Source organism: Macaca fascicularis, chromosome 11, assembly GCF_037993035.2.
Source record: "Macaca fascicularis isolate 582-1 chromosome 11, T2T-MFA8v1.1".
Taxonomy (NCBI): domain Eukaryota; kingdom Metazoa; phylum Chordata; class Mammalia; order Primates; family Cercopithecidae; genus Macaca; species Macaca fascicularis.
Window position 1 is genome coordinate 139,321,410 of NC_088385.1, and position 12,577 is coordinate 139,333,986.

At 60.3% G+C, this 12,577-nt stretch overlaps 1 protein-coding gene and 1 long non-coding RNA gene across 12 annotated transcripts in view; one reads left to right on the plus strand and one right to left on the minus strand.

Moving 5' to 3' along the window:
• The window catches only part of GALNT9 (polypeptide N-acetylgalactosaminyltransferase 9), a 122,788-nt gene that overhangs the window by 1,080 nt on the left and 109,131 nt on the right, over positions 1-12,577 (minus strand). For 7 of the 11 annotated variants that reach the window (XR_012419794.1, XM_005572668.4, XM_074005948.1 and 4 more), the window contains 4 exons: positions 5,189-5,374; positions 2,924-3,061; positions 1,058-1,153; positions 190-357 (listed from right to left, as the gene is read on the minus strand). Coding sequence is in view for 6 of the 11 variants with exons in the window: in XM_005572668.4 (XP_005572725.3) it covers positions 190-357; positions 1,058-1,153; positions 2,924-3,061; positions 5,189-5,374 (588 nt within the window). In the remaining 5 variants the exon portion in view is untranslated. Of the gene's footprint in view, positions 1-189; positions 441-1,057; positions 1,154-2,923; positions 3,062-5,188; positions 5,375-12,577 lie in introns of all 11 variants that reach the window. The other 4 variants (XR_012419796.1, XR_012419793.1, XR_012419795.1 and 1 more) reach the window with 2 other exon arrangements.
• On the plus strand, positions 494-4,377 carry LOC141407993 (uncharacterized). The gene is made up of 2 exons (XR_012419805.1): positions 494-1,229; positions 1,368-4,377. It is a non-coding gene; the product is annotated as an uncharacterized lncRNA (long non-coding RNA).

The following is a 12,577-nucleotide window of genomic DNA, read 5'->3' on the forward strand; positions in this document are numbered from 1 at the left end:
TGGCCAGTCACCTGCCCTCTCGGCGAGCATTGGGGCCCTCGAGGGAGCAGCTGATCCAAGGCCCCGTCCCCTGACCACCCACTGCGGCACTCCAGCTCCCACCCAGTGGGCTGGCTCTAGTGGCAGAGGCGCCCAGGGGTCCCAGCGGCCCTGTCCCAACCCCACGGCTCCCCTTCCCCGATGGCTGACCTGGGTGAAGTCCCACAGCCGCTGTGTGGGCCTTGCCACATCCTCACACTTCCTCAGGGTGGGCGTGCGGCCCCTGCCGTCATCCACCAGACACTTGGAGTCGGGCAAGAAGGCTGTGGAGCCCAGAGGCCCCAGCTGCAGCAGGCCGTCAGCGCTGTACCGCACCAGCTGGGGACAGGACCACCGGGGCTGTGTGTGAGCAGCATCCAGGCCCGGGGGTGCCATGGCCCGTGCTCCAGCCCAGGCTCTCCCTGGTAAGCACAGAAAGGCTGTGCGAGCTGCCGCGAGCTGCAAATGGGGCCCTGAGCTGCAAATGGGGCCCTGAGCGGCTGCCTTGGAGCCTCCCACCCTGGGAACACTGTTGTGGGTGGGAGAGGCCTGCCGGGCAGGGCCCACGTGGGGATGTGAGCTGGATGGCGCCCAGAAGCTCCGCAGGGCCAGGCTCCTGACAGACGTCATGAACGGGGCTCAGACTCAGAGTGTGGCCCCACTCGTTTTGGGGAGGACAGGAGTCGGGTTTACTTTGGGTGACATGCAGAGCTCACTGAAAAGCGCCGTGTGTGAGCGGAACACGCATTCCCGTGGGGCTAGAAATGCCCAGCTCTTTATGGAGGTTGTGGTCAGAATGGCTCGGACCTTCACGATGGCCAGTCCCTGACCGCCGATTCCACGGGGCTGGGCCCGCACTGTAGGGAGTCCCGCCCAGGTGGGGTGGTCTCGCCACACTGCCCAGGCTGGTCTCAATTCCTGGGCTTACGTGATCAAGCAGACTCTGGCTTGGCCCCGGGCCTCTGCCCCAGGGTGTGGGGTCCGGGTGGCCTGGGGTGCTCCCCTTGGGAGCTCCATGGGTGGCTGCTGCTGCTCCTACCTGGGAGGACATCCCGTGGCAGGGGTAGAGGATCGCCCGGTCGCCGTCCTCTGCTCCCTGGTCCAGGCAGTAGCCGCTGGCTTTGCTGTTTCTCACCTGCAACCAGAAGCCGCAGAGAACGTCCAGGGTCACCTGAGGGTGGAGCCCCACAGAGCTTCGAGCACCTGAGCAGGTGCTCCCCGGAGGAGGGGGGCTTGTGGAGGGCCCGGGTGGGTGGGCTGCCTGGGAAGGGACTTGCTGGACCTCCCGGGAACGGGTGGCCGACTGAGTTTGTCACTGATGGAGACGTGGACGTATCTGCCATGCACAGATGGAGACGTGGCCATTGGTCAATAGGGGAGGCTTGAGGACGGCGGTGTCGGCCTTTCTCAGCAGCAGGGATGGAGGCCCTAAGCCGGGGTGGCTTCCCTGCCTTGCCGCCTGCTCCCTGCACCCTTGCAGCTCCCGCTGAGTGGGCAGAGACCGCTCGCCGGCCCTGGAGTCTGGGCTGGCCTTGGCTTGGATCCTTGGGAGACCTTCCAGCTTCCACTCCGTCTGGGAAGGAATCCTGACACCACTCTGAGAACAAGCCCGGGCCAGCCTGCTGGGGCGTGAGTTGTCATCGGGCAGCCAACCTCCAGCCACCAGAACGGGCCCATCCGAGATCAGCACAGCCTGGCCCGGGCCAGCAGCACTGCCCAGGTGGCCCTGGCTTGTGAGCAAGGGTAGACGCTTATTGCTTTTGTCCACTGCGTTTCCAGGCTGCTGGGTTTGCGGCGGCAGCTAACCCCTCCATCATGGCCACCGCAAGAGGGCACACAGGTTTGAACTGGGACCGCTGAGAATGTTGACCACAAATTAGAAACGCCCAGCTGCTCTGGGTGGGCGGTGCCTGAGCTTGGCTGATGGAGGATGGAGTGGGCAGAGCAGAAGCACAGGGAGGCTGGGGGACGGGGCCGCACACCGATGCACTCTCAGCGCTGCCTGGGACACCTCTGTGCCCAAGGGACTGGAGTCAGCGCAGCGTGGACCAGGAGCTGAGGGAGGGGAGGCTCAGCGAGGACCATCCACCCCAGGGACCCTTCTCCTTGCCCCATCCAAATGCCAGCTCAGGGCTGGGACACTCGATTCCCAGGGTGGGAGGCACCCTGTCCCCTGCATAGACCGGGGAGAGGACAGAAGAGCAGCACTTTCTTGCTGGCTTTACAGAGCGCAGTGCAGGTGGGGGCCGGCGGAGACGGGGTCTCTGATTAGGTGATGTGCCTGTATGAGTGTGGGCGTGCATATCACCCATCGTGTGCGTCTGTGTGGGCACCTGCATGCACGCGTGGTGGGGTATGAACACGGCTCTGCATATGTGGATGCAGATGTGTACACACACACGCACATTATTGCTCCTTGATAACAAGTGCTTGTATGTTTGTGCACATGCAGGCCCCTTTGGGGTTCATGCAGTTAGTGAAACATTTGTGTATGAAGAGCTGTGTCTACATGAGCAAAACTGTGCAGATGTATACTCGTATCCACGTGCACTTGTACATATGTTTGCATGGATTTGTGTACATGCCTGTGAATGTGTCCCTGCACACACGTCTAGGTGAGTGCATGCATGCCTGCGTGCACATACATGTGAGTGCATAGGTACATCTGAATCAGGCATGTGAACACGTGTGTGCATGGATGTGACTGTGCGTCTGCCTCTAGGCAGGTCCCTGTGAAGGAATGGGTGTGTATGGACATGCGTGTCTGCAGGTGCATGTGTTCATGTGAACCTGCACCTTGTGTGTGCACGTGGATGTGCCTGCCTCCCACTGAATGCACACGTGTGCGCGGGAGTCAGGGCGGAAGGCCTGTCGGGCTGCGCGGGGCCCTCGGGGGAGGCGCTACCTCTCCGTACGTGAGGGTGTTGTTGTAGATCCTCATCTCCGGGTACACGTTCTCCAGGTACCACTTGAAGCTGCGGCACTTCAGCCTCTGGCGCAGGGCCAGCCTCTCAGACACGTCCCCGAAGTCCACCCCTGGGTTCTGCAAGGCCGGAAGTAGGCGGGAGGGCACATGAGTGTCACTGTCCCCATGATGAGGTTGGGGGGCTCCAGGGACTGAGTCCCCTCACAGGAGCAGCCTCCCCTAGGTGGGAACCCCAGCGTCGTAATATCCACAGAAGGTCCAAGGCAGCTGCTCCCGAGGGGAAGGGCCCTGCTGAAGACCAGCCCTGGCCTGGACTGATGGCCCCTGCTGCAGCCGGCTCATCCGCACCCACCTGGGCCCAGGAACCTCCTGCCTGAGAAGACGGCCCTGCTCACCTGGTGTGACCGCTGGAGGGCGGAGACCAAGGTCAGCCATGTCTACGAGATCAGCCCGGTGAGGACCCTGGACACCGAGGCTCGGGGGCTCCTGGCTGGCCCTGCCTGGCACGTGTTGTCACGCATGGGTGCTGGAGAATCAAGTCCACGGGACCCCCCGGGAGGGGACACCTGGGAGCTCGCGCCTGGTCTCTCCTGGGCCCGGCCCGGGCGTCTCTTCCCTCTGCTGACTTTGACCCATGTCCTCTGCCGTGAGAACCCACAGCCGAATGTGGGGTCTGTGTTTTCCTGGGATTGTGGGGCCTGAGGGGCTGTGGGACCAGCACTCTCTGATGGACAGCCAGCCCTGAGGGAGCACCTGCCTCCTGCCCAGGGACCCTCCAGGCTCAGGCCTTGTGAGGAGGGCAGACGACGTGGCCTGCGGGGCCTGGGCTTGAATCCTGTCACCTTCTGGTGTGTGGCCCTGGGACAGTCCCTTACCCTCTCTGTGCCTCAGTTTCTCATTGGTAAAGTGGGGCAATCACACCAGAAACTCGTTGCTTTCTTATGAGGCTTTGATTAGTCAAGGGGCTTATGCCGGGGCCCTTGGACACAGGGAGGTGACAGCCATTTGCTGGCTTCACTGCCTGGGGGCCTGGAGCCCCTCAATCAGTTGCCCACACACTTGGGGACATTGTCACCCTACACGTTTTCCAAATCACTTCATGGAAAACAAGGCTGTAGGAGCACCGGGTACCCTCTTCTCATCGCTCAGACACAAGTGCACGTGTCCACAGACTCCTGACCTGCCTGACGGAAGCTGCCGTGGGAGCTGATCTGGGGGTGGGATGCTGGGTTTGCACGGTGAATGGTCCAACCTGGGTCCCCTCCAGGCCGTGTCGCCCACACGCTAGGGTGCAGTCCAGCAGGGGGTGGTGAACCAATATAGGCTATAGTGGAATTTTTAAGAAGTAGTATATCGTGAATGAGAAGGATGACTGGTACTGTGGATGCAAAGTGCTGTATGTGGACGGATGTAAATACACATGTGTGTGCACACTGGGTCATGACTTAAGATCTGGTTCTTACTGGGGTTGATGCAAAAAACAAGGCTGTTTCTAAGATGAGTCCTCCCAGAACTCAGGGACCCAATGCCTGCAGTGGCCAGGGAAGGAAGGGGGTGGTTCCCAGAGACGCTGGGGGGTGGCGGGATGGGTGGAGGGTCACGACCTCCTGTCTCAGCACCTGCCCTTCTTAGGCTTGTGGGGGCTGGGGTGCTTTGAGAAGAGCCAGAATTCAGGCTCTTTATGGGAAATTGGTCAACTACAAATTAGAAAACAAACAGCAATCCTCGACTTGAAGCAGGTCAGCCACTCACAGGCCAAAACCCAACAGGAAACAGCCAAAACGTCCATCCACGAAGGAGGATCCACACGACCGGCCCGTTCACACCGTGGACATGACTTAGCCACGGTGGGGGTGACCTGGAAAATGTGGTGCTGAGGGCGGGAAGCCACACAGTGTATGAGCCGTTCACGAAACAGCCAGACATTTGAGGCTGCCCAGGGCTGGGGGAGGGGGCCGCGCTGGGTGCTAAGTGGGGCCCTGGCTGAGGCAGCGGCACCAGGTTGGGGAGAGGCCGCCCCTCCCTGGCTTCTAACCACCAGCAGTTGAGAGAAAAACGTCCACCACAACAGCTTGGTGTGAGCTGGTCTCTTCCCAGTGTGAGGAAGGCTCCTTCGAAGGCAGAGAGCTCACCCACTCATACCCGCACACACCTGCTCACACTGCACGGGGCCTCCCTGCGCCCAGCATGACGTTGACCCCGACCCTGGGGCGTGGCCCCGGCTCCCGGCCGTGGGGGACTCACCGTCATGGGGATGTTCCAGGCCATGTACACGTGGGACTTGAAGTCGTCCATCCACACCTCGGCGGCGCGCAGGGCGTTGCGCTTGGCATAGTAGTCGATGTCGTTGTTGTAGGGCTTCCTGGTGCGCTCGATGTGGGCCACGCGGGAGCAGGGCAGCACCTCCATGCTGCCACCACACTGCCACACCTACAGGGAGACGGCGCTGGGTGTGGGCGGCCTTCCCGACAGGCGGGCAGCCCAGCCAGCCAGGGGCCTGTGAGAGGCCGAGGGGCCCGGCCCTCCGTTCCTGGGGCACCTGCAGGCCTGGTGGGCCCCAGGGCTTTGCCTCCTGGGGGCTGTTTTCAGGGGACCCCGCCCACAGAGAAGGTGCAGGTCTGGGCTGTGTCTGGTGCAGGCTCCTCTTTCTCTTGTGCGTTACACGACGGCCGTGGGGGCTGGTGGGGCAGTTATTCCACCGACCTGAACACTTAACAGGTTTTTCATCCTGTGGTTCCCACCCCCAGTGCTTGTTCTGTGCAGGGAACCCCCCACTCCACTGCACCACCCACCTCCCCCAGCACCCAAACACACCAACAATCTGTTTACAAACAGCCGCTTGCTGTGCAGATGCCGCCCCATACATGCCCAGAACACACGCAGCCTGGGTCTGAACAACAGCCCAGCAAATAAACGCCCGCAGCCCCGGCCTTCCGACCCCCACACAGTATAGATGTATCTATCACTACGTATCCTTCCGTGCTTCCGTTTCACTGAACACCGGCCTGTCCCGCCGCGCTGTCCTGCCTGTGAGGGTTAGTTTTGTGTCAACGTGGCAGGGGACAGAGCGCCGGGACATTTGCTCTCCCCTTATGCTGGGTGGTCTGTGCATGGCCTCTGGTGGGAGCCGTGTTTAAATCTGTCCCCTGCAGGCCTGAGTAGGACAGAAAGGCTGAGGAAGGGAGCGTTCACACACTGCTCGATTCGGGCTGGGACGTGGGTCCTCTCCTGCCTTCAGGCTTGGAGCTCACGCCACCGGCTCCCCTGGGCACCTGCCAGCCGACAGCCAGTCTCGGTATTCTCAGCCTCCATAACCGTGAGTCAATTCCTTAGATGAACATCCACATCTAAACCCATGTCTGCTATTAATCTGCTTCCCTGGAGAGCCCTGAGCCAGCCCCTGTCCCATCCTATCCACCTCTATCCTGTGCTGTCCCATCCCATCCACCCCATAAAATGCTGGTGCCTCCCACAGGCTGACGTCACCATGAACAAAGGGGTCTGATCCACGTGGCCCAAGCTCCGCTGTGCTCAGGTCCTCAGCCCTGAGCCTCCTGCGCTGGACGAATGTGCCAGGCCCCGGGTGGGCACTGTGCTTGCCTCATCTCCTGATTCCCCACCACCACCCGAGAAAGGGTGGGGAGCCCTGGCATTGCCCGTTCCCTCCACGGTGCTGAGAAGGTGCCGAGGGCAGTGCCAGCTGTGGGGGCGCACAGGGCGGAGCCTCTGCCCAGCGGAGCTCGGATCCCTCAGTCGTCCCTGGACTCTGGTTCATCCTGGTCCAGGCTGCTCTCATCTCCAGGCCGTTATCTTAATCACGTCTGCAAAGACCCCTTTTCCCAAAGAGGGCCACCCTCACAGGGCCCCCAGCTGCATCCTCGGGGGCCGCCTGTCAGCCCACCCCAGAGCCCCAGTCCCTCGTGTGAGGAGCAGGGGGCTCCTCCCTCCTCGCGACTCTCTGCCTTCAGGAAGCCAAGTCCCAGGCGGGAGAGAACCGGGAGTCCATGTCGCCGATCATTTACGGCCTCTCCCACACCACCCGCCGCAGGACAGACCCAGACGCGCTCCCTCCTCGAGGAGATGATTACACAGCACGCGGCTAATGCCAGTCTCCCTGCCCCAGTCTGGCGACCCAGAGCCTCCTCGCTGCTCAGCCTGGCCCGGGACACCCCAGCCCGTAGTCCCACGTCACCCACAGGGCTCCGGCTCCTTCCCCGGGACAGTGGAGTCTGTGCTGCTGCGCCCGGCTGAGGTTGGCCTCTGCGTCCCGAGGGAGTGAACCGCGTTGGTTCACCTTGTGGCAGGAGGGTGCCCTGGGAGCGTCGTGGTTTCTGGGTTTCTGTCTGTTGTCTCTGCTGTGGGACAGCCTGTCTGAGAAAAGCTGGCCTGGAGCTGCTGGGAGCCCAGCCTGGGGTTTTCCAGGCCCCTGAGCCGGGGCTTCCTTTCTGCCTTCGAGACCAGCATCGGGATTTCTGTTCGCGGTGGGAAGGGGCCTTGCTGGTGAATCCCGTACGCCGCCCTCCCATTCTGCCTATGTCTCCACCTCAACCTGAGACCACCCAGGTTTCACGAGAAGGAGGGGGTGGGGCCCACGGGGGAAAGAGCTTCGGAGCCGCCCTTCACCGGAAGGGGTCAGAATGGAGGAAGCTCCACAAGGGTGAGACAGAGCCTCGTCCTCCATCATCCACCCGCCCGTCTTCAGGAGCACCTGGCACACCGGCCTCTGGGGCGGCCTCCAGCAGCTTCAGCCTCCCTGTGTACCCCCAGCACTGAGGCCACAGACTTGGTCCCCCCACCCACCACAGCATCCTGTCCTCGGGCCTCACCCCAGGGAACACGAAGCCCCCCAGGGGCTCCTGACACCTGCCTTGCCCACCCCCTGGGTTCGAAGCACCGTGGCCTTCCCAGCACCCCCACGCGCACCCCTCAGGCCTTGGCACAGGCGGTGCCCATGCCGGGCATCCTTCCCGGGTCTCTGCATGCTCTGCTGCCTCCGGCCTTCAAAGCTCCAATGCCAGAGAGATTAAAGGCACGAAACCAGCCAGGCACAGTGGCTCACACTTGTAATCCCAGCACTTCGGGAGGCCGAGGCGGGTGGATCACTTGAGGCCAGGAGTTCGAGACCAGCCCGGCCAACATGATGAAACCCCGTCTCTACTAAAAATACAAAAATTAGCTGGGCGTGGTGGCAGATGCCTGTAGTCCCAGCTACTCAGGAGGCTGAAACACAAGAATCTCTTGAACCTGGGTGGCAGAGGTTGCAGTGAGCTGAGATCACACCACTGCACTCCTGAGTGACAGAGCGAGACTACGTCTCAAAAAAAAAAGGACCAAAACCACGGGCAGAGAGGAGCGGGTGCCGGTGCCGGTGCCGCTGAGGGAGGACCGCGGACCTGACCACGACCCAAACGGCAGCTGGGAGGAGGAGCCAAGCCCCCACACAAGGAAATGGCAAATGTGGAGATGGCAGCTGTGCTATCGCCTGACCTGAGCGCGGCACGCCACACCCCATGAACAAGGACAGTCCCATTTGTCCATTAAAAAAACAAGCGAGGCTGGGCAGCATAGTGAGGCCCCATCTCCACAGAAACGAACAAAAGTAGCCGGGCCGGGTGTGGTGGTGCGTGCCTGCGGTCCCAGCTGCTTGGGAGGCTGAGGTGGGAGGATCGCCTGAGCCCGGGAGGTTGAGGCTGCAGTGAGCCAAGATCACACAACACTTTCCAACCTGGGTAATAGAGAGACCCTGTCTGAAAACATAAAAAGTAAAAATAAACCTCAGATGTCGCCATCAGCCTTCAGTGTGAGTCCTCTCCCTACGTCCTGTTTAGGGCCACCATCCTTGCCCTGCGGCTGGGTGTCTGGACCGGAGGCTCACACCCCTCAGTATGGCGCCGCTTCCTGTCCATCCCCGTCTCCACCTGCCCCTCCCCGCGGCTCAGCTACGCAGGACAGGGTTTCTGTCGCTTCTGCTCACAGCCGCCTCCCAGTGCTCAGAGCGAGGCCCGGCGCACTGTAGGTGCTTGATAAACAGCTGCGGAATGAATGTGTTCCCTTTAGGGACTCCACAGCCACTTACGGCCACTCTGTCCCCGGGGCTTTGAGGCGTTGAGGAGATTCCACGCGGGAACCTGGTGAGACTGCTGGTGGTCTACAAGGCCTCCCCAAGCCGGGTCCGCGGGTTCCAGCCCCGTTGGTGTGTGCTGAGCTTGCAGGTGGCACCGAGGCCCTTTCTTGGGTGAATGCAGCCTCAGGTCTCTCGGCCCTCGGGTCCCCCACCATGTCTCTAGAAGGACCGAAGTTACGGGAGAGGCGAGGCTCCCAGGTGGTGGGAGTCGGCTGGCTTCCATCATTAGCTAAGGACCTGTCACGGCTGGGGGCTGGGCAGGTTCAGTCTCCAGGCTTGGGCCACAGATCCCTGAGCTTTTGGGGTGTGTGGACTGCCCCTAACCACACGGGCCCACAGCTTGTGTGACCTGGCTTTTCAGCAGTGCCATTAGCTCAGGAGTGATAAGGTCGGAGAGTGAACCCCCATGCCCTCAGCAACATCCCCTTTCCTACCCCTGCAAAACAGGGAAAGAACAGGACAGCCCCCCCCGCCCCTACCCTGCATGGCTCCTCAGGCAAGTGGCACTGGTGCGCGGCGTCCCCACGCCCGGGGCAGGTCTCTTTTCTGTGTCGGAGTTAATGACCTTGTAATTGTTCACATATTTTGAAGCCAGGGACCAATACATCATCTGACTGGCAGATCTGCCTCCTGCCACGTTCCCTGGGAGACTGATGCTTATACAGAGAGAGAATTTAAAGGCCCTACCATCACAGCCTCAAGGGAAACAGTTTAAACCCTCTATAAATTTCAGATAAATATTGGCAATAAATTCTCCACTCTGTGGGCCAGAGGAGACCAACACCTAAGGATCAGGCAAAATCCTCCTGTGGGAGCCAGAGGCACGCAGCCCACCTCTCAGAGGCTCTCAAGAGGCAGGAGGCCTGGGCCCTCCCCTTCTTGGCCACACTGGAGGAAGATCAGGTGAAGGAAGCCAGAGCCCAGCTTGCACTCTGTGCTGAGAGCAACTGGGGCCGAGCTGGACTCACCTTCTGGTGTCAATGTGTGCAGCTCTCCCCACTGAGAGAGGGACGCTATCACCCTAGCCCTTTGTCACGATTTGCTTGGACCAACAGAAAGGGGCAGAACCCACCCAGTGCCAAGACCAAGCTGGGTCTCGGGAGACTATGCTCACACCGATCTCTGTCTTGTAACCTGCCCCCCAGCATGAGGATGAGAGACCACGCGGAACAGAGAGAAGCCGCCCAGCTGAGCCCGTTCCTCCCCACCCCAACCAGCCAACCTCGCTCATCTGGCGGCTGACTGCCGGCATCAGCAAGGCCAGCTGAGAGCAGAGCTGCTCTGTTCCACGGGGGCCATGTGCCAATCCACAGAGCTGTGGGCCAAGGAAACGGTTGTCTTAGGCCGTAACATTTCAGAGTGGATTGTTACACATCCAAGAGCTGACACATCCATGCTGCTTCGGCAGGCACAGCTGGCAAAGACCGTCGCTGCTGTGGTTTCCTTGCACGCAGCAGATAGTCAGTACTAGTTAATACTAGTTACTAGCCATACATCCCCACTGCCCAAGACAACCCTAGTTGATACCCCTGACTTGGGGTGATTATTAATAGCACCTCTGGTAACTCTCAGGTGTCCTGGTTTGGGTGACGATGCCTGTGGTCACCCCCATGCTACCTGACCGTCTGGCCCCACAGCCAGGGTGGAAGTCTGAGTGTCAGAGCCATTCAAACCACAGCAACTCCATATTGAACAGGGGCTGGGCAAGACGAGGCTGAGAACCACTGGGCTGCATTCCCAGATGGCGAGGGCATTCTAAGTCACAGGATGAGAGAGGAGGTCGGCACAAGACACAGGTCACAAGGACCTTGCTGATAAAACAGGTTGCAGTAGGCCGGGCGCAGTGGCTCATGCCTGTAATCCCAGCACTTTGGGAGGCCGAGGCAGGCGGATCACAAGTCAAGAGATCGTGACCATCCTGGCCAACATGGTGAAACGCCGTCTTCACTAAAAAATAAATAAATACAAAAATTAGCCGGACGTGGTGGCATGCACCTGTAGTCCCAGCTACTCGGGAGGCTGAGGCAGGAGAATTGCTTGAACCTGGGAGGCGGAGCTTGCAGTGAGCGGAGAACACACCACTGCTCTCCAGCCTGGGTGACAGAGCGAGACTTCATCTCAAGCAAACAAATATGTTGAAGGAGCCAAGACCCACCAAAACCAAGATGGCGACGAGTGACCTGTGGTCATCCTCGCAGCACATTATACGCTCATTATAATGCATTAGCTGCTAAAACACTCCCCACAGCGCTATGACAGTTCACTGATGCCACGGCAACACCAGGAAGTGACCCTACACGGTCTAAAAAAGGTGGGGCTCTCAGTTCCGGGAAATCCCACCCCCTTTCCCAGAAAACTCACCAATATTCCACCCCTTGTTCAGCATATGATCAAGAAATAACCACAGAAGGCCGGGCGCGGTGGCTCAAGCCTGTAATCCCAGCACTTTGGGAGGCCGAGACGGGCGGATCACGAGGTCAGATCGAGACCATCCTGGCGAACACGGTGAAACCCCGTCTCTACTAAAAAATACAAAAAAACTAGCCGGGCGAGGTGGCGGGCGCCTGTAGTCCCAGCTACTCGGGAGGCTGAGGCAGGAGAATGGCGTAAACCCGGGAGGCGGAGCTTGCAGTGAGCTGAGATCTGGCCACTGCACTCCAGCCTGGGCGACAGCCAGACTCCATCTCAAAAAAAAAAAAAAAAAAAAAGAAATAACCACAGAAGTTAATTAATAACCAATCAGCAGCCCTGGGGGCCACTCGGCCTGTGGGGCAGCCATTCTTCTCTTCACCTCATTTATTTACTTGTCTAATAAACTTGCTTTCACCTTACTCTGTGGATTCGCCCTGAATTCTGCCTCATATGAGATCCAAGAGCCCTCTCTTGGGGTCTGGATGGGGACCCCTTTCTGGTGACATGAGGAAGACACGGGTGGCTGAGGGGCTGTCACTAACTGCAGAGGCCACAGATGGGAAGATGGCCGACTCCTCCACAGATGGGTGGGGCCCTGGGGCCCCTCGTCTGTAGGCCCCAGGCTGGGGCATCACAGCGAGAGGAGAGACAGGAGAGGGGCCCCTGCTGCGCGCGGGCATCAGGTCAAAAATCCCCCTGTACACTGAGGACTGACGTCGTCTTAGGCAGCGCTGTGGGCCTAGCACAGGGCCTGAGGGCGAGGCCATACCATGAAGTCGGAGCTGTTCTTCTGGCCGAGACAAGCAAAGCAACAGGGCTTGTAGGGTTCTCCTGGAGGTGCTGGGGACACACGGCCTCCCTCACGAAACTGTCATCTAGAGGGGAGGCCGGCAAGGATCAGATGTCACACTGGTCGTGTGTGGACGCAGTCGGAGGACCGACCGGGGCCGTGGGACTCGGGCAGGAGGGGCACCCTGGCTGGGGTCGGGGATGGCTTCCCGAACCCCAGCTCTGAGCAGAGATGGATGATGAGTGGGGTTAACTGGCGGTGACATGCAGGCATGCTTCAGGCCCGAGCTCAGTCCTCCTGGGCCATG